Source organism: Trichosurus vulpecula, chromosome 5 (genome assembly GCF_011100635.1).
Source record: "Trichosurus vulpecula isolate mTriVul1 chromosome 5, mTriVul1.pri, whole genome shotgun sequence".
Taxonomy (NCBI): domain Eukaryota; kingdom Metazoa; phylum Chordata; class Mammalia; order Diprotodontia; family Phalangeridae; genus Trichosurus; species Trichosurus vulpecula.
The window spans coordinates 300,899,788-300,924,786 of record NC_050577.1 but is presented as its reverse complement, the minus strand read 5'-3'; the positions used below and the strand labels follow the sequence as shown (position 1 = coordinate 300,924,786).

At 48.4% G+C, this 24,999-nt stretch overlaps 1 protein-coding gene across 6 annotated transcripts in view; it reads left to right on the top strand.

The window, feature by feature from the left end:
- Nucleotides 1-24,999, top strand: part of PACSIN2 (protein kinase C and casein kinase substrate in neurons 2) — a 145,263-nt gene that overhangs the window by 96,544 nt on the left and 23,720 nt on the right. For all 6 annotated transcript variants that reach the window (XM_036760044.1, XM_036760045.1, XM_036760049.1 and 3 more), the window contains one exon: nucleotides 3,293-3,420. In XM_036760044.1, coding sequence (XP_036615939.1) covers nucleotides 3,361-3,420 — 60 coding nt within the window. In that variant the 5' untranslated portion in view covers nucleotides 3,293-3,360. The remainder of the gene's footprint in view (nucleotides 1-3,292; nucleotides 3,421-24,999) is intronic.

The window sequence follows — 24,999 nt, the reverse complement described above, 5'->3', positions numbered from 1 at the left end:
CCCTTGGCAGCCCCCTCCGTTAACTCATGAACTGAGAGCACCAGGGCCAAGACCAGTTGTTCACAGCCATGCCTAATATGGACGAGCTTGGTGCCTTGAATCCATTGGTAGAGAGCAAGGGTGGACAAGGAACCTGGTGCCCTCCTAGGAGGGGCCCCCTCATTGTGGGGTTGTAACAGAATGTTCTGTTTTGCCTGTGTTCCTGACCTGCCGCCCAGTGTTCCAGCTTTATGTGGTTTGTACATCTGATAAGCGTGCTGTCCACAGGGGCAGAGCGAGGCCTAGAAGCAACCTCAGAGGTCATCTAGTCCCATCCCACAGCCTCCCGGGGGGCTGTGACTTGCCTAGGTTGCCCAGGTCATAAACACCAGAAATGGGATTTATACTTTTATTTAAGTCACTGTTCAGATCCCATTCTAGCCACTGCGACCCTCCCCAGGTTGACGTGAAGCCATTGCCTGCTCCTCTTGGGGTCTGACCATTCATTCCGTTTCATATCCACCCCATTGTACTCTTGGCCAGCCCCTCCCCCCATATTTTCCACAAAATTGACATGAGAACATGGTAAAAACCGGAGCTCTCAGAGGACTCTCTTCATAGGTGGCTGTTGTTGAGCGTTTGTTTTTATGTTTCTGCTTGAATCTGGTGACACTCGGGCCCTTGGGCTGAGCTTTGAGAAGGTCTCATGCTCCTCTTTGAGAAGAGGAAGGAGTGAAAATCCAGCCTGCTCATTAGACCATGAGCTGTCGGTCTTGGTGGTGCTACATTGATATCACCCACATTTTATTAAGCTTGGGAACAGAAACCTAATAACACAACAGTCATTCCTGGGCCCCAAGCGCTGTCCAAGGGAGCTGCCTTCAGGAGGAACACTGACCAATACATCGAACTTTCACCAAAAAAGTGGCTGAGAAATTCAACCTGTGGACATGCCATCAGGCAGACCAGGCTGCCCTAGTTGGCTTTGATGAACTCCTGGCTAATATTCCACATACTTCCTTTTGTCTTTATTTCACAAAGACTCAGATTATGAAACCATCAAGACACTGGTATTTGCGTTAAGAGTGGTTGCCATTAGGAAGCAATGCATTTCTTGTAACCATGCAACTGTAGCTATTTATATCCTCTGTGAATGTAGAAAGAGCTCAGTCTTCAAAAGCCTGCTGGACTGATACTTCTCAGTCTCCATCACAGTATGAGAGTGAAGGCCCTGGCCCAGGCCTCTCACCTTCTCTCCCCACACTGGCCCTCATCCTGAATCATCTCTCTTAGCAGAGACCCAGGATTCAGCTTCTAAATGCTTGTCTCCTCCTGCCTTCCTCTGTTGACACCCAACCCCGAATACTGAGCCGTCCTCCCTCTTCAGAGCTCCAGGGCCACATCTCAGGCTTCCTGCCATACATTTCCACGTGCGTGGCTTTTAGGCAGCTCAGACTATTGGGTCTAAAGCAGGACTGATTGGCTTCCCCTGAAGGCTGCCCCTCCTCCTAACTGCCCTGTTTCTGTTGAAGATCGCACAATTCCAACCTGCCATGCTCTGCTCTTCACAATCACCGCCCCCTGGGAGCCAGGCAGTTCCATGTCCCTCTGTTCCTCTCTGCTCACCCCACAACCATCCCTGGCCAGGCATATATATCAGCCCTCTCCTGGGCTATCACAGTTGCCTGCTGTCTGACACACAGCTGCCAAATTGAGGTTCCCTCTGCATCTGTCTGATGATGTCACTCTCTGCCTCAAGAAACTTCAGAGGCCCCCCATTGCTTCTGTCCTAAAATAAAAACCCCTCTGGCATTTCAAGCTGATCAGGATGGAGATTCTGCCACAGAGGAGGCCTATTCATGGGCTTGCCCCCATCCCTGGAATGAGCTTCCAGTATCTGGCTGTATTTGGGAATCTGTGAACCTGTCACATTCTCCCCATGGAATTTAAATTTCCTGAGGGCAGAGACTACTTCTCTTTGGAATTTCTGTCTTCAAGCAATTAAGAAATGCTTGTGGATTGATGAATCATAGAGTAGGCTTTCTATTATTAAGTGGTGTCATTCAGTCCATAAGCATTTCTTAAGCCAAGCACTTACTAGGGATCCAAAGAAGATAGGTCTGGTCCCTGCTCCCTAGGAGCTGCAGGTAAACAAAGATATAAGTACAAGACATATACAACATAGACAAAAGGTCATGTCAAAGGGAAGGCCTTGGCAGCTGAGGGATTGGGATGGGCTCATGCGGAAGCTAAGATTTGAAATTGAATCTTGAAGCCAGGGAAGCTTGGAAGGTGGAAGAGAGGGGAGAGAACATTCCAGGCCCCAAAGCGGGAGATGGTGTTGAGTTAGGGTCCTTCTTCCAGAGTATTTCAAATATAGCAACATGGGTCACCCTTTCGAGGCTTAATCTTACGGTCCTAAGATGGCCAGTTAAATGCCGTGGCCCTTCCTTGGTTGGGTCCCTTCCTTTGGCAACCTGGCGGCCTCTGCTTCCAGAGCTTCCCAGGTGGTCCGGACACATAACTGGCAAAGACTTTTTCCAAACCTCATGACTTTGATGGGCTTCATCTACATGTACTTCATAGAGGAAAAAAAACCATTTCTTTAACTTCTTTATATTCAAAAGCTCTTCCCTAGGTTTTAAAATCTGAATTAGTAAGTTTGTTTTAGGACCATCACTTCACTACATAGTTGTTCATTGATTCCTTTTTATTTTCTGTACCAATCCTGCTTGGAGAGAAAATTGGAGACTTGTGTGGGCGATGTCGCCATAGGCATCTGTGCATAGCTGGGTCTAGCTTGGCCAGGGCTTCCCCTGGCCCTGATGTGCTAACCCAAAAACATGTGCAGCCTGAAGGTGGAGGGCCTCCTCAGAATCAGAGCATCAGCCAAAGGTGGCACCTTTAGAGTCTCCCTTGGCCTGGGAAAGAGACCTTGGCTAAGACTCTGTTTTCCTTGGAGCCCCACGTGAACCTCTCTTGTTTTAAGAGTTCTTCCATTCTCTCTCTCCATGAAGTAGATACAAGTACCTTAGCTCTTCAGAAGGTCCTTGGCATTTCCCAGGAAAATATGGAACAGTGAAGTTTACATTCCAGTCTCTATTGCCCATAGGTCAAATGTGCTATTTATGAACCTTTTGTCACCTCTCCTTTCCCCTCCCCCCAAGAGAATGGAGAAGGAAGCCTAGGCTAGGAGATAGAAATTTTTTGTGAAGTGGGATTTTCTTTTCTTCTTTACTTTGAGAGTTAAAAACAGACAGACACAAAACAAACTCATCAGCTTTTTTCTTTTTCTTTTTTTTTTTTTTTGTAGAGTTGAACTCCTGGCGCCTGTGATTCTAAGCCTCAGCCTTCGGGGGTTCTTCCTCGGTTTTTGAAGACATGTCTGTCACATATGATGATTCTGTTGGCCTAGAAGTTTCCAGTGATAGCTTCTGGGAGGTGAGTCTTGTCTTGCTCTCTCTGGTGTGGCCTAGAGGCCCCTGGGTTCTTTTCCTTATATGTGGTTGGTTGAGTATATTCTGAATTATACCAGTAGAGACCGGGCATGGTTTTTGTCCTGATTCTGAATGGCATCATTGTTCACAAGGGTGACATTTTTTATTTCCAGCCCGGCTCGTCCATGTTCCAGAGACCCACAGTAAATGTATGATCAAGGCTGTGTAGGAAGAGAAAGGACGTAAATGAGAAAGCTGGGCGGTCTCTGTGGGCAAAATCTTGTGGCTTTCGAGCTTGCTGGACACCGGCCTCTGCCTCAGCTTGTGGCTTGCTCACTACACCCCTGGGCAGCCATTGAACAAAAGACTTTGTTCACAGTGGTCTGGTGAAGTAGGTAGCATGGGTCTGTGCTACAGAAGAGAAAACGGGCACTCTGTCTCCCTGTTCTGGTGGCCTTTGACAGACGCCCTTGTCCAGGATCATATCGATCCATAGAATGCCATCCTGGGCCTGCTTTCCTGGGGTTGTCCTAGGAGTGCCAAGGGTTCCTCTGGGCAGCCTTGCCAGCCCTCAGCTCAGCTGCACTCCTGGACTAGTTCAGGCTGTTTGCTTCAGCATGAAGATGACGTTATGAGAAGCTTGGACTACAAAGGAAACAGTTTCACTTGCATGTAGCAGAGTCCTTAGCATATTTTAGTCCCTCAGAACCCTGGTCAGGCTGTTTTAGATAGAGGGAGGTCTTTATTGAAGTGTGGGTTGGATCCTCTCAGCTTTGAGCCTGTGATTCTGAGATGTGCTAAACCATGGTGAGTATGGATTCTAAGGCAAAGTGGGGGTTCAGGAGAAGGAACCTCGAGCAGGGCCTGCAACTGTCAGCTCCCACTGGGGCTCAGACCCAAGCCTTCTGACTGCCCTCCATTGCTCAGTCTGCCTCAGGTGGAGAAGGTGGCAGGAAGGGGGGGGGGGGTGCGGCAGCAATGGGAATGGAGCTGACCCTGGAAGGTCAGGAAGGGAGCAAGGGGGAAGGCTTCTTCCTCTGTATTTGGGAGAGCAGCAGGAACAAAAGTCAGGTGGTAGAAGTTTGTGAGGAAGGAACGCATGAGAAAGATTGACCTGCTGAGATGAGAGCCTCTGGGGTGGCAGGAAATGAGGTGGTTTGTTTGGTTGGTCAGTGGGTAAGGCTGGATTACCTAGCAGGCCTTGAAGCCTGTCTGACCCAGGAGCTAGGAAATTCACCATCAGCTTCCTGTCTGCTTATCTTCATAGGATCATGTGGTTTGGTTGGCATGTATGTGAGTATGTACGTGTGTGTGTGCACACATCGAGAGAACTTGGGAGCCAGGGTGTATCTGTTTACATGTGACAGACTTGTTTCTTAGCAGAAGACCCCACCCCCAGCCCCCACCCCCCACCAAGCCCCACAAACTCAGTAGCCACTTAGCCCTCAGCGCTTACTGATTGCACTGCTGCCTCCCTGTGGAGGTTGATTCTCACAGGAGCCAGTGTAGACAGCTGTTGGCAGGTACATTATTTGTGATGTCTTGATGATATCTGTGGTCTCTTGATTGGAGTTGATTTTCCTGGTGTCTCTGAATAAGTGTACAGGGTTGAAGAATGCCTAACCTACCTATTTCAGAGACCTAGGCCTATACATAGACAACGAGAAACTTTTTCTCTGGTTAGATGCCCAACTAAATGACTGAATAGTGTGTGTGTGTGTGTGTGTGTGTGTGTGTGTGAAGGCCATCCATTTGCTCTGAGGCTTTCAGCAGCATTTCTGACTTGTATCACTCTCTCACCTGAGGGCATCCATCCCTTTGGATATTATGGATGGAGATGTAGTGTTGGTCAGTGAAGTGCAGGACCAGCAACCTGAAGAGGACAGCTGGCTTGCAGGAGGCCAGCCCGGTTTGTAAGGTTTGCCTCGTTGTGGAAGAGGGAACCTGCGCCTGGTTAAGGAGGGTGGTTTGTTTACAGCCAGTTCTGAGAGATTCTGATTTAGCCACAGCCGAGCACCCAGCACAGCTAGCTGGTTCCCAGAATTGCCCTGGATGCAGCCTCACAGGGGCCTAGTTCAGACTGTGTCGGGTGTCTGACCTGAAGAGGAGCAGATCTGGGTGCCTTTGTCTTAGTGTTGATTGAACAATGCACTGTTTTCTAGTCCTTAGACCGCATGCGTTAGTACTGCCCCCACCCCCAGTGGGGATGGAACTTCTGGATCAAATTCTGCTTCCTGAAGCCCGATATTTATTTTTACTCTAACAGCCTGAGCTATTTCTGCATTTATAAAGGATAAAAGCCTTGGGTTCCTCGGTCTTTTTGCCAAGGCCCAAGTATAGGAGACACATTCGTTTCTTATTGTAGTCAGACCCAACCCTGCTGACCAAATTCAATGATACACAACGATCATTTCCTTCATTTCCTCAGGAATTTCCTGAGCTTCTCTGTGGTGGGCCCTATGCTTTATGCCCTTTGCCAGGTGCTGGGAGCACAAAGGCAACAGTGAATCTGTCCCTGCCCTCAAAAAGCATACAGTTTGTGGGGCAGCCGCAGATGTGGAGCTAAAGTACCTATTAAGAAATGGCTCCTGATACTCATTTGAGGTAGGGATTCTCAGATATGGCGTTTAAGGAGAACATTTCTGGCCTGGAGTTCAGCCTGGGCAAAGGCTGAGAGATGGGAAATGGAGTGCTGAAGACTGAGAACAGCAAGGCAGCCTATTCAGCTGCAACAAGAGTGCGTGAGGGAGACAGATGGGAAACCAGCCTGGGAAGAGACGTTGGAGCCAGAGGATAAGGCTTTAAATGCCAAACAGAGAAGGCAGTTGGGAGCCCAGGAAGCTTCTTGAATAAGGGAGCAATGTGGTCAGCCCTGTGCTGGAGGAATATTCAGCTGTGGGGATACTAGATGCAGGGAAACTGAGTCAGAAGCTCTTAAAGCAGTCCAGGTGAGAGGGAACATTGGTCTGGACTGGGGGCAGGGTGGCAGGGGGGTGAGTTAGATTGAGAGCAGGGGATGGCTATGCAAGGTATTGTCGAGACAGAATTTTTTTTCCAATGAACAAGTATTGATTTTCTTTCCTTCTATCACTCCCTACACCCTTCACTGGAAAAAAGGAATTGTAATAAATAGGCCTAGTCCAGCAAAACAAACGCCCACTTTGGTCACATCCATACACATAGATCTCATTTGGCATCTCTCAAGAGGAGGACAGGAGGTGTCATGGCGGCCCTCTTGGCGGCCCTCTTGGCGTCATGGCGGTCCTCTGGATTCCTGGCTAGTCATTGCATTGATTAGGATTCCTGAGGCTTCCAGAGTTGTTTGTCTTTACAATACTGTTGTTATTGTTAAATTGTTCTGGTTCAGCTCCCTTCTTCCTGCATCAGCTCAGACAAGTCTGACTGGGTTTCATCATTTGTGGCTCTGTAGTATTCCATTACATTCATATACCAACATTTGTTCAGCTCTTCTCCAGTTGATGGTGCCACCCCCCCCCCCCCGAGTTTCCAGTGCTTTGTGTACCTATCGGAACATCTGTTTCTTCTTTCCTAGATCTCTTTGGGATATAGGCCAGACAGTGGTATCACTGAGGCAAAGAGTGTATACCATTTAATGGCTTGGGGCCGTGGGTCAGCTCCATCAGAAGAGTGGGAATGTGCCTGTGTTCCATTGGGGTCACCTTTGCCAGTCGGATGTGGAACAGGTGTGGAATCTGAGAGTGGCTTTAATTTGCATTTGTCTAAGTATCAGTGATTTGGAGCTTGTTTTCATGTGGCTCTTGATAGCTTGGGTTGCTTCCTTTGAAAATTGCTTGTTTGAGGGTGGATCAAGATGGCAGAGTAACAAGAAGGAGGAAAGTAAGCTCCCCCTGACACACACACACACACACACACAGGATCCTTTAACTTGTTTGGAGGAAAGTGACTCATCTACCGCAGCTGGTATGGCACAGAGGTGGAGGCTGTGCTTGGGTCCACCACCCCATGCCGGGCCAAGTCAGTGCAACTTTCCCAAGGCACATCCTTGGAGGCAGAGCCTTGATGACCACAGGCCAGCAAGGTTGTTGGAGAGATTCTTGTTCTGTTATGGGTTGGAGAAGAAGACCTTGAAAGTGCTACTAAATCCTAGGAAAGGAGATAAAACAGAAATAATTCTCTAGTAACCTAGCTTATAAAAGTACAAGAAAAGGGACTTGGAGCAGGGAGAGCTCTTCCGCAGCCACGTTGGGACAGATGAGCTGGGGGGAGGTTTGGCACTTCCCGCAGGCTCCTGGATGGCTTTTCCGCAGACGCTCTTTGTTCTGAAGGGCAGCCCCATGTCCCTGAGGGCCCAGCCATGGAGCCAGACAACTGCTGCAGGTTTTCATGCTACGCCTTGGGCCGAGAACCCTGCTCTACTCACTCAGCATCCAAGAAGTCTATAAATTCTGTGGCGGACGGTGCATCCTGTGGATTTCTGACTGCTTTTGATCATCATCTCTCTCCTGGGATGTGCAGAAGGAAGGTTTTGGGGACAAGAGGCTGGGAATGGGGGAGGGGCTGCAGGGTTTTTTTTAAACTTGTTAACTTAACTGGTTTACCTGGTAGAGGACAGCATTTTCTAGGATCATTGCAATGAAAAGTCCTTGATTTCTGGGCTTGGCACACATGTGATCCCAGCATCCTAGGAGTTGAGGTGCTTCTCCTTTGCTTTCTGCATGTTTCTTATGATCAGACTGGTTTTCGAGTCCTGGCTTGGCCTTAACAACTACATCCAAGTTGGGGTTCTATATGTGATTCTCAGTCTTTACCTGGAAAAGGCAAAGTGCTCACTAGAAGTTCATCAGTTAGAATCAGGTCAGGTAGGGTAGGCAGCTGCCTGATGCCCAGGCCTAGAGGTACCGAGGGAGATATCTTTGGATTACTGCTCCCTTCCTGGCCTCCCCTGTGGCATGGAGATGACTCACTGGTGGAAGATGGCATCAGAACAGTGCTGGCTTTGACAGGGATTCAAGTCTGGGGGTGGTGCCCGAGGACCAGCCTCCCAACATCCGGAAAGTCATCTGGAGGTTGTAAACCAGATGACTGACTTTTTTGACCATAGTGACCTTAAACACATATTCTGAATGCTAAAAAAAAAAAATCCATTCTCCATGGAATGCAGCTTTAGTCCTGCATCTGTTAGAGTGAAGACTTGGAGCCTCTTCATCCGGGCCTAAAGGCAGATGTGGGTTTAATGTGAGAAAGAGCAGACTGTCCATCCCAGTGTGGAAGGGACTGCTGCTAGAGTGGGTGAGGCCTTTGCTCCCATCCATACGTACAATCTTAACTGATCACACCCATCCCACCTTCTTTTTGTGAGACAGAATGACTGGCTGTGGTTGTGGAGTTAGTCAGCAGTTGTGTGAGAGAGATTATTGGGGCCCTAACTGGCCCATACTAGGCCTGTGCTAGGATCGACCCCATATATTTACTGAAACTTGTTAACTGGCCAAGACCAAGCTCCAAACTAGATTCCTTATCATGTAGTACGAGAGGACGTGCCGCTGGTGCAGCTGAGGTGGTTAGGACTCTCCAATCACTTGGCCCTGCTCAGAGCGGCCCACTGCTTCTCCATTCTCCAAGAATGTGTTTAAAATGTAGGAGATCCCCTTCAGAGGTGGCAGGGCCGTTGCCAGGAACCTTCCATCTAGTTTCAGATTTTTCCATGTGTCACTCATTTTTGCTAATTTTTAAAAAACTCTTCTTTTTTTCTTTATAACATATTCTTTGTTATATGATGTGATTTTTTGGAAGTGGGATGGGGGAGGATATAGGGGAAACTTGGATGAATAAAAACAAAAGATAGCAATAAAAATATTCTGAAAAATCATCACAGAGCTCAAGGGGAGAGAGTACAGGAAGTAGAAAGTAGCCAAGGCTTAAGGACTGTTGGTGGATTTGGCTGTAGGGAGGTGTCCAAATGCAGAGAGGACTGGAGGAGGATAGTTAAGAAATGACTATTGAGTTGGGGACCTTTGGAGAGAGGAGTCTGAGGAAAAGTCAGAGTGGAAGGCAGATGGTAGGCAAATCACGGGAGGGGCCTGCATCAGCTGGTAATCTTCTTGGCGGGTCAAGTGAAGAGTCCAAGGAGGGGTGAGGCTGGCTGTGGATGTCACAAGTGAAGGTCCAGCCAGACTCGGTGGTCCAGAGAGGGTTTTTACAGGTCTGATCCAGTTTTGAAAACTACTTGCAAGGTCGTTTCAATGGTTTATCATCGACTCTACTCCAAACATGCCTTCCTGACCAGTTTTTGGGTTACCCAAATCTATCTAGCAACAAAGGGGTAGTTACAATAAATGTTGAGATGACTAAAAAGAACTGCTTACATAAATATTGTTGGCCCAGTCCCCCGGGCTTTTAGACAAAATGGAATCTTTATGAGGAAAAGGAATCCTCTGGGGGCAGGGGCTAGGGCTGGTGGGGATGGGTGGGCATGAATAACCAGCCCTCATCGTTGACTTCAGGGTACTCCAAGCCATGGTGCGCTTGTGAATGGAACGAGATGAGAGGCAGCGATCCGGTAGTGAGAAAGTTGTTTCCGTTGTTTTAATTCAAATAAATCATTGAAAACAGGCCTTGTTTGATCTGTGTGGTTTTGCAGGCAGTCCAGGAGTTACTCTATCCCTCCGCCTGCCCCTTGGATTCCCCTTGACCTTTAGGCCCAACGATAATGCCTGCCCCCTGCCCACCTCGTGGAGCCTTCCTGGCCGACAAACCGGCTTCTTCTTTGGTCTTGGTTAGATTCCTGTCTGATGCGCTTGGCGTGGAAGATATCCTTCTACTTGCCAGTGTTGGGGTTACCTGTCTGCTCTCCGGCTCCTTGAGGACAAGCCCCAGGGGGTCATAAAGCTGCAGCTGAAGGTGACCTTGGAGGGGACCATCTAGACCAATCTCCTCCTTTTATAGATGAGGAAACTGAGACTCAGGGAACTTGCTGATTGGCCCAAGGCCTTCCTAAGCACCCAGAGCGGGACTGGAACCCAGGCCTTGTGCCTGCAGGGGCCAGGTGCTCTTTCCTTGGCATCCTCCAGCCCCGTAGCATCTCCTGCATCCCGGGCATTTGGAAGAAATTGTAGCCCTGTGTCTGGGATAAGAAAGGAGCCGAATGGGGCTTTGAATTTGGTTGGAGGTCAGCCTCTCACTTTTTATTAAGACACATTGCCATGGAAGAGAGGGGGTGGGTCAGTAAACCTTTGAAAAATGTCTTGTTGGGAATTTGTCCCTTGTGAACATTTTGTTTTGTCTTTTTCTAAACCCCCATATCTGCAGGTTAGTCCCAATAAAAAGAATTATAATGTCCTGTTTCATTCTGGTTCTTTAACAGTTATAACCAGGAGTTCAATGAAAGCACTTTGTTCTATGTGTATAAAAACCAAGCAAACAAGCAGCCAGCTCCTTCCCTTTTCCGTAGACAGATGTGCACAGGGCTGACTTGGAAGAAAGAGATCCTGGTTTGAATTCCAGCTTTGTCACTTAACGTGTAGACTGGGCAATTTGAGGCAGAATCACTTTGGGCCTGGATTTTCTGTAGAATGAGCATTTGGGATCAGCTGCTTCCTAAGGTCTCTGGGAATCTCCTATCCAGTGACTTCACCAAGTGGCGCTCCCTTTGGGGCAGCCAGGCCTCTGCCCCCGATGCAGAGTATCTCTGGAGGACCTGACCTGGAGAGAGGCCTTCTTTCTGTCATGCTGCACATCAGAGAGCCATTGAGATGGAGCTGGAGGGGCCTTAGAAATCAGCTAAATCACTTCCCTTTTATCCGTGTGGGAACTGAGGCCTGAGAAATGGCTTGAAGTGACTGGCCCACAGTCTTCGAGTGAATTTGTGATTGAACAGGGACTAAAATCCTAGCTTGCTGCTCCCTGCCAGACTTCTTTCCTGTGGTTATTACTGTGCTGGTTTTGAATAGAAGGTGCCCGAGGTACTCAAGTCCTGGAGGAGAGAAAACCAGTTGGGCAGGATTGTTTTACAGCTCTGAAGGTGTCCTTGCTTCCATCGCTGTTGCTGAGAAAGATCCTCCCCCTCGATAGTGTGAGTGTGGGGGGATGGGGGACGACAGGGCCCGATCTAGGATGCTGGGGGCCTCCCAAGGAGGGGCTTGCAGGGCACATTCCCCTGGAATGCTTCAGAACATCAGTAACTATGGCTGATGTCAGGCCTCCCTCTCATCCATGCCCTCCTCCCCAGGAGAGCCCCTCCCCATCCCAGGGCCTCTGCACTCTGTGGGTAGCAGGGATCCACCATCCACCTGTTGAATATTCTTACACCATGGCCCTGGAGGAGGCAAAGCACCGCCCTTGGAACTCTGGGATTTAGGGAATAGACAGATGTTTGCAGATGAGCAGATTGAGGCTTGAGTAGCTTACCTCTGGCCATACAGCTAGCAAATGTCAAAGCTAGGATTCCTCCGGCCTCTGTTGTTGTCTGCCCTGGGCTGCATGGCCTCTCACTTGCTTCGTTTGGTTCATGGTGGGAGTTAGACCAGGTGACCTTTAGAATCCTGTAATTCTATAAAATAGTCCTGGGTTCCAGGCAGTGACCATGTTTGGTAAGAGTACTGGACGGGGAGCCCAAAGATGTCCAGAATGGCCAGAATCTCGGCTCTGATGCTAGCAGCATGCCCTGGGCCTCCCTGGGCCTGCTTCCCCATTTGTGAGATGGGGCTGATACCTGGACCTCTGAGCTTCCAGGGACAGATGTTGGGAAACACACAGGAGACAGTGGAGGCAAACTTTCTTACTAATGCTAAGGCAGTGTGCAGAGCCCTGTGCCGAGGGCTGGAGAAACTCAGATGCCCTATGACGTCGGTGCCCCGCTCATTCTGGCTCTGCCAGTGTTGATGGGTTTTGTCTCAAGAGGCCCAAGTCACATGAATCCTGTAGGTGCAGTCTTACCTTGAGGGAAACTGTTTCTTCCAAGGATTCCACAATTTTAATGAGTAATTTTCAAAAACCTGCCAAGATCTTGCACAAAGGGAGCCGTGAGGGACCAGGCTTGTCTGCCAACATCCCCAGTGTGCCAGCGTCCAAGAACTGCTATCACTATTTCAGTCATAGCAGAATTAATTCATAATCGAATCAGGTGGCACATAGAGCTCGTGTGGAGATGTGTGTTGTGCTCCCGTAGCCGTGTGTGTGAGGGAGGAATCGCTCGGTGTAAGTGACTCCCAACAGCATTGCACAATATGTGCTCTGCAAAAACCTCCATGCTGGCAATTCCTTAAGATATTAAATGTGAAAGAATGTAGTGGGGTGTGGTTTAGGCTATCAGTGCCTGAGGCAGCAGGGCGCTACAGTGGATAGAGTGCCAGACCAGGAGTTGGAAAGACCCAAGTTCAAATCCATCCTCAAGCACTTACCAGCAATGTGACCCTGGGCAAGTCTCTTAACCTCACTCTGCCTCAGTTTCCTCATCTGTAGAATAGAGACACTAATGGTGCCTGTATCTCGGGGTTGTTGCAAAGGTAAAATGAGATCAGCTTTGCCAAGTACTTAAAGTGCCACGTAAATGCCAGCGGTTATGATTTCTGTTATTAACAGGAAGAGCGCCAGATCCTGGCTCCAGCGTTGGTTTGGTTCTGTATCTGTACAGTGAGGCCATATTTGCCTCACACAGTTTGGGGGACCAAGTGCTTCGCAGACATGCTGAGGCTGTGGGGATGAGGTACAGGAAACTGCTCCCCGTCCCGATTTGTTCCCTTGGAAATGACCTCCAGAGCAGCCTTCGTGGGTTGGAGATGGAGGTTATCTCCTGTCCCAAAGTGTTCAGTAGGTAAAGCTTAGGAAGCAACAGTGGAGGGCCGGTGGAAGTCCTGGGTGGGCGGACAGAAGGAGGAACTGACATTGCGGGGTGTTAAGTGATAATCCTCGGGGATCCCACAGTTCCCATTTAAGTAACTCCTGCCAGATTGAGTCAAGAGGGAGCAGCATCTGGGAGGCATCAAAATCCCTGGGCTCAGCGAGCTTCAGAGACTCCACAGGTTAAGAACTGAGTGCAGGAAGGACTTGGGTTTTCTGTGGACCTGAGCATTAGGTCACACAGGGATCATGGCTGCTTCTTCTGGGGGGTCATAACCTTCGTGGTCACCCTAGGAGGTGTCTGGGGCCTCTTCCACACATCCCCACTGGTGGAGCAGCCTGTAGTGGGAGGGCCAAGGAATGGTAGGATTCTAATCTGCCGGGAGCTTGCTCCATGATCTTGGGAAGACTCTTGCCTTCTCTGGGCAATCCCTGAAGTCATGGGCCTCTTGGAGAATGAAGGACAAACACAAGTCAAGCAGTCAGAGCCCTGCCCTTCTTTGAGGGTTCAGAATAGCCACTGATCCCAGTGGGAACCCCTCCTACATGTGACCTTGATGGATCATCCCCAGGAGTCCCCTCCCAGGCCTTGAGGGGGCCTAGTGGGCTCAGGGTCAGGAAGACCTGAGTTCAAATCTTGCCTTAGACATTTCCTACCTGTGGAGCCCTGGCCAAGTCACTGCACTGTTTGCCTCAGTTTATTTATTTGTGAAATGAGGATAAAAATAGCACTGCCTCCCAGGATTGTGTTGAGGCCCAAATGAGATAATATTTGTCAAGGGCTTACCAAGTTCTTGGCAGGCCAGAGGTGCTTAACAAATATTTGTTTCCTCCTTCCTCCCTCCTTCCCTCCGGTTATTTTGTTTTTCTTTCTTTCTTTCTTTTTTTGGATGGGGGAAGGCAAGGCAATTGGGGTTAATTGACTTGTCTAAGGTCACACAGCTAGTAAGTGTCAGGCATCTGAGGCTGGATTTGAACTCAGGTCCTCTTGACTCCAGGGCCAGTGCTCTATTCACAGTTCCACTTAGCCGCCCCTTCCCTCCAGTTTTGAACCTCTTGGCATCAGCAAAGCAGACCCAGAACTTGACTTTAGTGTCTGGCAGAACTTACCGGTTGGTATTGAGCAGGTTAGAAGCTCACTTGCCTCCCCGACAGGTGCTATTAATCTATTACGTAATTCTTCAAGGACCCCGGAAGCAATCCCGAGGTCACCTTGACCTTTCCAGTGCTCACTCACTGCCTGACTCACAGATATTCTCAATGTGGAAAACACGTTTTGTATGCATCAGGGGCTGATAAAAGATTCCTGCTAATGACCTTGGTCAAATATAGTGTTGTAGCACGTGGAAGTGCTGCTCACAGATGACTATGGTAGAATTCTGTTTTTCGTTGGTCTGTTATAAAATTGGCAAAAAAAATAAGGGGGGGATGGGGCAGCTGGGTGGCACGATGGATAGAGCGCTGGGCCTGGAGTCAGGAAGACTCATCTTCCTGAGTTCAAATATGGCTTGAGACACTTACTAGCTGTGTGACCCTGGGCAAGTCACTTTATCCTGTTTGCCTCAGTTTCCTCATTTGTCAAATGAGCTGGAGAAGGCAATGGCAAATCACTCCAGTATCTTTGCTAAGAAAACCCCAAATGGGGTCATGGAAGAGTCCGAAACAACTGAATAACACCTAGGGTGGTGAAGTGGGGTCCACCACTTGTTTTCTTAAAATGTTGATTACTGTATTTCATTCAAAGGGATTTCCTTTTGTCATTCTGTGGATTTTAGGCGTTTAAAAACATGATCCTGAGAAAGGACATGCTGAGTTTCACCACTAGACTGCCATAGGGGTAGGTGGGAGGGGGGGTGGAGGGTGTAGACAATGAGCCCTGAATGCCAACCCCACTCCCTCCTCTTACAGAATCAGAGACTTATGTTTCAGGCTCTTGAAAGAGAAGAGAAGCCTCCTTCCTTCTGTTCCTCTCTTCCATCCCCACCATGCTGCCTCAGCTCAGCTTCATTATTTTGTGAACCCACAGGGGCTTAGGAAGTTGAATTCGGTTTCACACCTTAGCACATGGAGCTTGCCTTTGAAACTTAATCTATAACAAACACAGTGAGCAGCTCAGTTCTTGGGTTTCTGCCATCACTGGGAAAAATCCACCCTTTTAAGGTCCTTAGGATGTTGGTCCTAGGAGGTTGGATGTTGGTCAAGGTCAGCTTCAGTGAGAAGCCTGGAAAACAGTACATAAGCCAATCTTATTTCTCAAGTTCGGGACCACTGAAAAGTATCTTACTCAGAGTTGTGGGTGTCCCAGAGAACTCCGGGGTTTGCAGTGCATCACATTGTCTCAGAGTTGAGCCTAAACCGGTTTTTCAGAGGATCCCTCAAAGTGGGAGAAATGAACTACAGACTTCTTGAAGCTGACTCGGGTTCTTCTTTGGACTCCTGCAGAATGTATATAGTGTGATCAGTGTGATTTGGGCTTTGATGGTGCGTTCATTCGTTTAATGAGCTCTTAGTAAGTGCCTACTCCGGCCTAGCAGGGAGGCTGATGCAGAGTTGAAATATAACACAACTCTTGCCCTCATGCTCAACCAGACAAGGCTTTCTTGAGCACTAATCATGGGCTGGGGACTGTGTGCAGTTCAAAGAAATACCCCCATGGTGACTTACCTTCAAGTAACTTTCAGCTTGGGTGGTGAGACAGATGGGGGATGGGTGTAAGGGCCAAGTTGTGAGGCCTGGCCTGAATGTAGTGAAGGGGAGACCATGTTAGAGTCTCCTGACCTTTGTGAGAAGAGGGTTCAAGTTAGAGGCTGAGAGGAGAGAAGGAAGGGATGAGAGGTCACATGGTAGTGGCAGCAGCAGCATTGTCTTTGGGGAACAAGGGCAAAAGGCCACCCCAGTACTTCCCTATTCTGCTTTTGCCTTGGGCTTTTCCCTCTCCAGTCCACCCATCACAAAACTGCCAGATTAACCATTTCAGAAACATAGAAAGCCTTTCAGTGTCTCCCATTGTCTACAGCAGTGGTGTCAAAGCCACATTATACAGACTTAGAAAACCACAAATTAACATTATCTACGTTGTATTGTATTTGTATTTATCTTCTTAGACATTTTGCAGTTGCATCTGCAGGTTTGACACCTCTGGTCTACAGAGCAAAAGAACTCCATAATAGGAATTTCATGCTCTCCTGTCTGGCCACAACCCACCTTTTTTCCAGGTTCTTTTCATGTTAGTTCTCTCCTCCAGGTAAAGTTACTGCCAATTTGGACTTCATGCTCTGACCCTGTTTTACCCACTTAGAAGTTCCTGATGTCTGTGAAATCTGTATCTCCCGCCACCCACAAGCACACACACCCCACCCCTACCAAAGTCTAATTTAATAATATATGTCCAGCCTGCAGAGCTAAGGTGTGAGACTGTGCTACCCAATAAATGGGTTGCTGTGTAGAAATTCTAGAAGTTAAAAACCTAGGTTTTATTATGCTTAAGTGCAGGTTAAGAATTCAGAAAAATAAATCTGAACCCTAATTGGGGTTCAGACCAAGTTTATTATAGGGAAGAAGTTACATCAGAACATGGGGAGAGTGGTGAGTAGGTCCCACATGTGTTGAGGGGGCTCATTTGGTGTGCCTCAAAGCAAGGCAGAATAGACATCTCCGACCTCTTCTCCTACCCTACCCCCATTCTCCAAGGGAGACTTTCATTCCTGCCAAGAGGTTGGAGCCAGAAGCTGTGATTACGTGTTCTTCAGAGAGAGGTGGTATCAGGCTAAAAGTATATCTATCTGTTCCCTTAACGATTGTTCAGTTAGAGGATATGGTTGGATTCCATCTAACTTCTGATTGCTTTGTTATTTGTGGCGGGGCCACACTCCATATCCAAGGCTTAGCCCCTTTCTCACCCAATGCCAGGTTCACAGTGAATACTTGTAGTGAAAAGTAAAGAACATCTATTTATCCAAATTGCTGCAGAACAGAAAATCATAGAAGGTGTACATGTGATGATCCATAAAGAATGATGGTGCTCTTCCATGGGGACCAAGATAGCTCAACTAAGAGAGAGAGACCAGGGTCTCACCGGAGGGGAATCTCCCCAAGTCTCTAGAACAGCACGCTGGGTGTGTGCACATGTTGGTGACTGCTCTCTCCTCTCATGGCTTCCCAAAGTCTGTCTCTCTTCAGCAGCCAGAAGTGGTATTGGCCATTTCCATCTTGTTGGTCAAAGCTGGAAGTGATTCGACCCTAGAAAAAGGCCTGAAACTTGAGGAGCGCCCCAAGGGAGCCTGGCCAAGGCTGGAGATCTTCCCTCTGCCCTCTCTCCGTCTCCGCCCTGCCTAGCCCTTGTGCTGGGCAGAGCTTTCACCTCCACCACTAGGGAGAGTCCAATACCAGTGGGCTTTGGGACAGGGGCTGCCAGAGAGACAGAAATCATTGTTACCATGTGATAGTCTTTGTGGCCTCTTAGACAGATTGATCATCTCGCACTTCCTTGGATGTTCTTTTGGTTAAACAGAGTTACCGATTTCATCTGTAAAACTGACCCTCTACTGCTACTTTTTAAAGAATTCACACTGGGCCGTTTGAGAGGAGGTTTACATGTCACAAAGCTGCCCCAGGGTTTCCAAGCTGAGGAATGCTTTCGCAAGTAGTTGCCGAATCACTTTGGAAAGTGCAAACTCCCCTTTGGCTTATCAGGAATGCCAAAGTCTTCTCTGAGTCAGGTTCTAGCTAGGTGAGGTTAGTATGAACAGGCTTCCATTGGCCAAACAGCCCTGAGGAACGGCATAATAAAATGTAATAGAAGGAAAATGAAAAATTCTCTTAACATTCTCATGACATCCTGTATGCAGCAACGCTTTGTGGAGCTGGGTAGCCAGAAATAGTGACAAGAAAGTGAATAAATATTTGTAGAGGAAGACTGACTTAGTGAGTCCCCAAGACTAGCTGCCCTAAAGCTCCTTCTGCTGGCGAATAATGACCGTAGCGGGGAGGAGAGCCTATACTTTGTGTTTTAGGCGCAAGCCTTCCACAAACATTTTACTTATGGGGATCGAATTCATTCTAAACCTTTCTGCTGTCCCAGTGGGCTCCACCAGTGGGCAATCACCTTGTTCTGCTGTCAGTTTCTCTAACACAACTATGGAGAACCTGTAGCCTTGAGGCCACATGTGGCCCTCTAGGTCCTTGAGTGTGGCCCTTGGACAGAATCCAACTGTGAAATTTAGGTTTGGTCAGAGGGCTGTACTTGAGGACCTAGAGGGCCACATGTGGCCTCGAGGTCCCAGGTTGCCCACCCCTGCTCTAACACAAGCCACTTGGTAGTTCTTAGCTGAACGTTCTGAAAGAGCAGACAAAATCCAGCAGTCAGGATTGAGCAGCAGGTCGGAGCTGAGAGAGCAGGTTGAGAACAGTCATCACTTAAAATGTGGGCACACCCTGGGCAGTTGTGTTCCTAAAACCGCTGGGTTCCTCTTTGATCACTGCCCCCAATGATTCTCCTACCTGACCAGAGGGGAACTCAAAAGACGGTTAATTTAATAGTGTAACCAGGATGGCCTTTGTTTTCTTTGAGTGACTCAATTTATCTCAGTGAGCTTTACTAGGTGCTAAGCCCCAGGCCCAAACCCCATTAGGTGTTAATGTAATCCATGTGGATGTGAACCTCCCAGGGTCCTAAGGGGAGGGGCCAACTCAAGAACCAATCACCAGAGCCTGAGCTCTGGTGATTCAGATGATGTTTGATGATGTCTGAAGCCCTATAAGAAGGGAGGACGGAGCCATTTGTGCGGGGCTCTGGAGATGGTGTTGATGAGGAGACTCCGGGCAGCTGTAGCTAAGGAGCCCTCCAGCTTGTAAACCCAGATGCTGAAACTTTGTTGAACTCTGGTAACTATCTGTTGGGATTTGAATCAGACAAAGTCTGTTAATGTTTGTAATTTGTTTGCATTTTGTTTTGAAGTTCAAGGTGCTGGTTTTTTCCCCTGAACTAACTGAATGATATTCGAATTAAAAGTAAGCTTGTCAACCCCTTCACCTTGCTTTCCTTAATTAAGCAGATCAGAAGAACCTGCGCTTTTGGCAGCTTTCTGGGTGCTGGCTGTGGGTGGATCTTTTACCCCCACAGAAGCTGCTCGCCGGATTGTCAAAACAAACGATTAATTACCTGATCTTTCTTCTTAGTCCCTTAAACTGCTGGCATCTGGGTACAGTTGGGCCTGGAGTCTGAGAGACCTGAGTTCAAATCCAACTTCAGACGCTGTCTAGCCATGTGACTCTGGGCAAGTCACTGACCTTTGCCTAAGTTTCCTCACCTGTAAAAAGGGGATAATAATAGCATCTACTTCCCAGAGTCACTGTGGGGATCTAATCAGATAGGGATTGTAAAGTGCTTAGTCCGGTGCCACACGTAGTAGGCGCTATGTACAGGTCAGCCGCTATCATTATTGTTCCATCATTATAGTTGTTGTTGAAGGGGGAAGGTAGGAAGAGGCCAATGAGTTCCTCCTGATGCCCTCAAGGTCCCCATTAGTGCTCAGTGTAGGTGCTGTTACAAGGCTCCTAGGCGTGCAGCAGATAGAGCGCCAGACCTGGAACCAAGAAGACTCAACTTCCTGAGTTCAAAATCCGGCCCAGACACTTATTATCCTTGTGACTCTGGGGAAGTCACTTCACCCTGTGTGCCTCAGTTTCCTCATCTGTAAGATGAACTGGAGAAGGAGATGGCAAACTGCTCCAGTATCTTTGCCAAGAAAACCCCAAATGGGATCACAGAGAGTCGGACACAACTGAACAACAACATATCGACGTGGCTGCCCAAGAGCCTGGAGGTAATAGGGTTTGTAACCTCAAGCTCATTATGTTAGACTTGAACCCAGGCCCTCTGACTCCAAGTATAGTCTTCACATTGAACCACATTTGTGTTTATGGTGTCAGTCACTGTGCTAGGTAGTAGCAGGTTCCCAGACAGGAGGCTCTCAAGGTTCTCAGAGCCTGGGTAGGCTCTCAAGGTTCTCAGAGCCTGGGTAGGGCTTTGGAGAAATCATCTTAGATAGCAAATTGAGACAAACAACTTGGTCAGGGTCATGTCATTAAAGCCAGGATTGGACTCCAGCTCCTGTGTCTCCAAGCCTTGTACTCTTTCTCCTTTCCCATTTTTTGTTTTTACTGGACTGGAAAATCAGAGGGGTCACTGTGGATAAGTTTTTAATGAAACATCTAACAAAATCTTTCTTGCTATTCTAAAAAAGACGGAGATGTCAGCTAGACAAGAGGACCATTAGGTGGATTTGGGCCTAGTTAAAAAACGTAACTCAAAGAGTAGTGAGTTACTAATGGGGTTTCCTGAAGTGGTGGCCCAGCTCTCAAGGTAGCTTATTCAATTGGCAGATGACAGCTGGGAGGGATGGGGCCTTCACAGGCCAGAAATATTGGACTGAATGGAGTAGGGTGAAATCCGGCAGGAATAAATGTCAGATCTTAGACATGAGAGTGGGAAATCTGCCCTCTTTGGTCCATCTTGACCTCTTGCCTGGGTGAGCTCATTCAGTGCTACACTGTCCTCTTTTGAATCCCTTATAAGTTCCCCCTTATCTTAACATCACTCGTGCCCTGACAAGCCCTGGATCGCTCCCACCCTGGTGCCTGCACGGGTGCTGGTAAACAAAGGTAGAGAAGTTGCACGGCTGTTCTGACGGTCTGCTACAGATTTGTTCCACAGCCACATCTGGGCCCTCACTGCTGTCTGGCAGCCCTCCTGGACTTCCCTCATTAATTCACGCTCTTTCCACAGGGGCTTTTCTAAACCTTCCATGGTCCAGTCCCCCTTGCCCCATGCCCCAGCTGAGAACCTTGAGAGCCTCCTGTCTTACTGAAAAAATGGAGGCTATTGGCCGTAAGCTCCCTCATCTTCCCTCTTCCTCCTCTCCCACCCCTCGAGCACTTTCTGCTCCTCTTTCTTCTTTCCCCAGAGTTTCTCATGAAGAGGCCACCTTACTCTATACCGAGCCCGGCCCCTCCCCCTGCACGAGCAGTCCCCTTGGGCAGACTGCCCCCTCCTTCATTTTTCATCTCTCGCTGTCTGCTGGCTACAAACACACCTGTCTCCCCCATCCTCAAAACCCCCTCACTTGAGTCCCCACCAACATCCCCTATTTCCTCTGCCCATTATAGCTAAATCCTTGAAAGGGCAGTGGTGCCTCCACAGTCCTGCCTCTCACTTCTTAACCTTTTGCAGTCTGGCTTCTAACCTCATCATGCCCCAGAACTGCCCTCCACAGTGCCCAGTGACCTCTTAGTTACCAAATCCAATCCTCAATCTTGACCTCTCTGCAGCCTTTGACACTGATTGCCTCTCCTCCTAGTGGGATACCCCTCTCCTGGTTCTCCTACCTATCAGACCAGTCTTCCTCTCGTCTCCTTTGCTGGATCCTCCTCCAGATTATGCCTTCTAACCACACTGGGCCCTCTTCTTCCTCTGGACTACTTCACTAGGTGACTCCTCAGCTCCCATGGATGTAATGACCGTCCCTAAGACAGCAGTCCTCATGTCTCTTTATCCTGTCTTCCTAACCTCTCTGCTGACCACCAGTCCTCATTAGGATATTTAAATGCATAAAATGATACATGAAATTACAAAGGAAACCAGTTATATTGAAGTGCAGTGTGTGTGTGTGTGTGTGTGTAACAAATTCATGAGCTCCAGGTTCATAACTACTGCCTGAAGCCTCTTGTGTCCCCTAGTACCAACATTTATGGCACACTCTTGGAATGGATAAGAATGAGGTGATTTTGTAAATTGACTTGTAGGGCCTGTGTTCAGCTTGGCAGCTCTGGGAGGGAGCGTAATTGGCAGAACCAGGAGAGGGATGGTTTAAAGCCCCCACCCAGCGTCTAGGGCTCAGAGTAGACTGGAAGGATGAGTTTAGAGGCCAGGAGGGCAGCTAATTAATAATGCTCTTAGAGCCTGTAATGAGACACGGGAGGCTGATGGGGAGCAGCCTCTGAGAACGGGACAATGAGAGGCAGGCTCAGATTGCACGCTGAGGTTTCACTTGGCCCTTCCGAGGGATTTCATGACTGGGGAGATTGTGAGGAGCTGGAGCAGTTTCCTGAGACAGCAGCATCTCTGGAGGGTTGGAAGAAAGGCCTTAGACCGTTATCTCTCTGGGGTGGATAAGATGAGGACTTGCCCGGAACAGGGAGGGAGACGTTGTCCTCCCGGGGTTCCTCTGGTTCCGTGGCTCCCTTGATTCTCTTCTAGTTAAAATTCCGCTGCCCTGATCTCTGGCCCAGCCTGTCACACATCCTCTGATCAGCCTCTGAGAGAAGGACACCTGTGTCGAGGCCTAAGGAAGCCTCAGGCTGCCAAGGCCTGCTGGTGGAGCCCGAGCTTCCATCACTCTTCAGGATGCAGTGACCAGTGAGGCCACCCTGTTCTTGAACAAGGTCAAGGCAAAACCTGCCGCCAGAGAGCTTTGCTGGGGTGTGACGACAGGCAGGAGCACAGAGGGGTGCAGGATTCAGTTAGATTGTTTGTTTTTTAAAATAAAATTCAATAGCAAAATGAATACCATTGGTTTTTACATCACCTAGGCATCCAAGTAGATCTCTTCTTTCCTCCCCCTCCCAGAGAACTTGGACCTTATAACAAGAAAAACCATTCCAACAGAATTAACTAAAATGTTGAGAAATTCTGACATTCTCTGCAGTGTTCCACACCCATGGTGCCCCACCTCTGGAAGTGCCTGCTCCTTCCTAGCTCTTCCTTGGGACCGAGCTCAGGGCTTGTAATTCCACATCATTCAGTTTTCATCGTCATATTGTTGTTCTGTCCTCGTCCATCGTTGTGCTCGTCGCATACAACGTCCTGGCTCTGCATCGGTTCCAGTAAGGCTGTCTTGGCTTCTCTGCATTCACCATATTCATCGTTCAAGTCAGAAAAACAACAATTTTGTAAAAGACAATATTGAAGAGACAAAGGGCAGAAGGAAGGAAAGGAGAGGGGAGGGGAGGGAGGAAAGAAGAAAGGAAATTGGCCTCATTTTTTTTAATAACTAAACCAGAGAAGGAGAAAGCCAAGGAAGAGGATTCAAGAACAGTGTCATTAATGAATGTTCAGAATTCTTCAGGAAATCTTGGCAGCTCATCCCCCAAGTGGTTCAGTATGAGGAAGCTGGCTCTGTGCCAGGAACGTGAGGATGAGTCAACATCAAGAAAGCCGTCTACACAATCATATTAAAAACAGAAACGTCCTCAGCCACATGTTCATATCAATAGATGAGGAGAAACCCTCGACGGAATTCCATTCTACGAGAACTTTGTCTCTTAAAGAGATGATGTCGGCTCCTTCTCAGTCGGGACTGGCACAAGTGACTGCATCCAGGCAGCCTTCTTCCCAGCTCTGGCTTGAGAGGGCAGCTTTGCCCGTGGTCATCCAAGTCAGTGTTTTCTTTGAAAGGGAAGCCATCCCTGTGGGCCTGCCGAAGACTTGGTATGTTGTGAATGAAATGGATTCCAAATAAATTCTGGAGGAAAGCCTGTGGTGTTTCTCAGATCAGCCCGGCCGCTTTATGATCAAAATTAAAACAAGGTGATATTTGGAAAATTAAGGGAGGTGTTTTTTTTAAACTGTAAAACTAATAAACTGAGATAGTGAACTGTGAGTAAAAAGGCATATTATAAAGTTGTCAGAGATGTGGGGACGAGTTCCCTCTTCCTTTTTTAGGTTGGATGCATTTTGAAGCTGTCTCCAGTGGCATTTCCCTTCCTGGTATTTGCTCCTGCATCTTGTCGCTGCCGTGCAGAGAAATCCTGATGGTTTTTGTGGCTTGACTTGTCATGTGGCCTTGTACTGAACGGAAGCTCTGGGCTCACTTTGTTATCTGCTGCTCTGGGATTTTCTAGGCAAACCATCACATTGTCTTCAGATATGGTTATTTGTGCCATCTCCTTGCTAGGGAATGTGCCTTGAGTGGCCTTTATTTGGCTTCCTGCTCCATCAGATAATAGTGGGCAAAGGGTGGCCCCCACTGTACAAAGAGCCCTCCCGTCCTGGGCTTCAGTCTTGTTCTCCCAGATGAATAGACAAATCGCTGTGTACTTACTTTGAGTAAAAGCTCGATTAGCCATGGGGAGGGTGGTTTTTAAAGGTAATAGGCAGCATACTGAATACATGTTCCTAAGTTTGGCTCTGGGCAGCCCACCTCTACCTGTGCTATCCTGGAAAAATTGGCTCACATGCTTCCTTCAAGAAACCTCTTGTGATTCCCCCGCCTCATGTCCCACATCAGACAAACGTTAGTTATTGTGCCCAGTCCTACTCTAAGGACTCAGTCCTTAGGAGAGCTTCACCTTCACAGATGAAGACTGAACCTTCATCATTACATAGGATCAGCTTGAGAGATGGAAGGGAACCTCCCCCAGAGTCCCAGGGAGGGGAAGGGAAGGGGAGAGATGGAGGTAGGGTGTGAAGGCAGCTTTTCCACCTGTAAATGCGAGGTGCCAGCTGTGTCTTGGCAGTGGTTCTCTTGGGATCCTGCAGCACCAGTCCGCATGCAGAATTCGTGGTGGTCGAGTTGTCATTGCTTGGGTATTTGATTCTCCCTCTCAGGAGATGGTTGAACAAAGGCCAGATAACCAATGACCTGTTGGGCTGAATTCAGCAAATTCAGTGGGGAGCAGTGAATGGAGTGGGTCACCTGAGGTCCTCCAGCCTGACCAGGTCCTGCTGGATGTGGCAGGGCCTTTGTGGCCTCAGCCAGATTTGAAA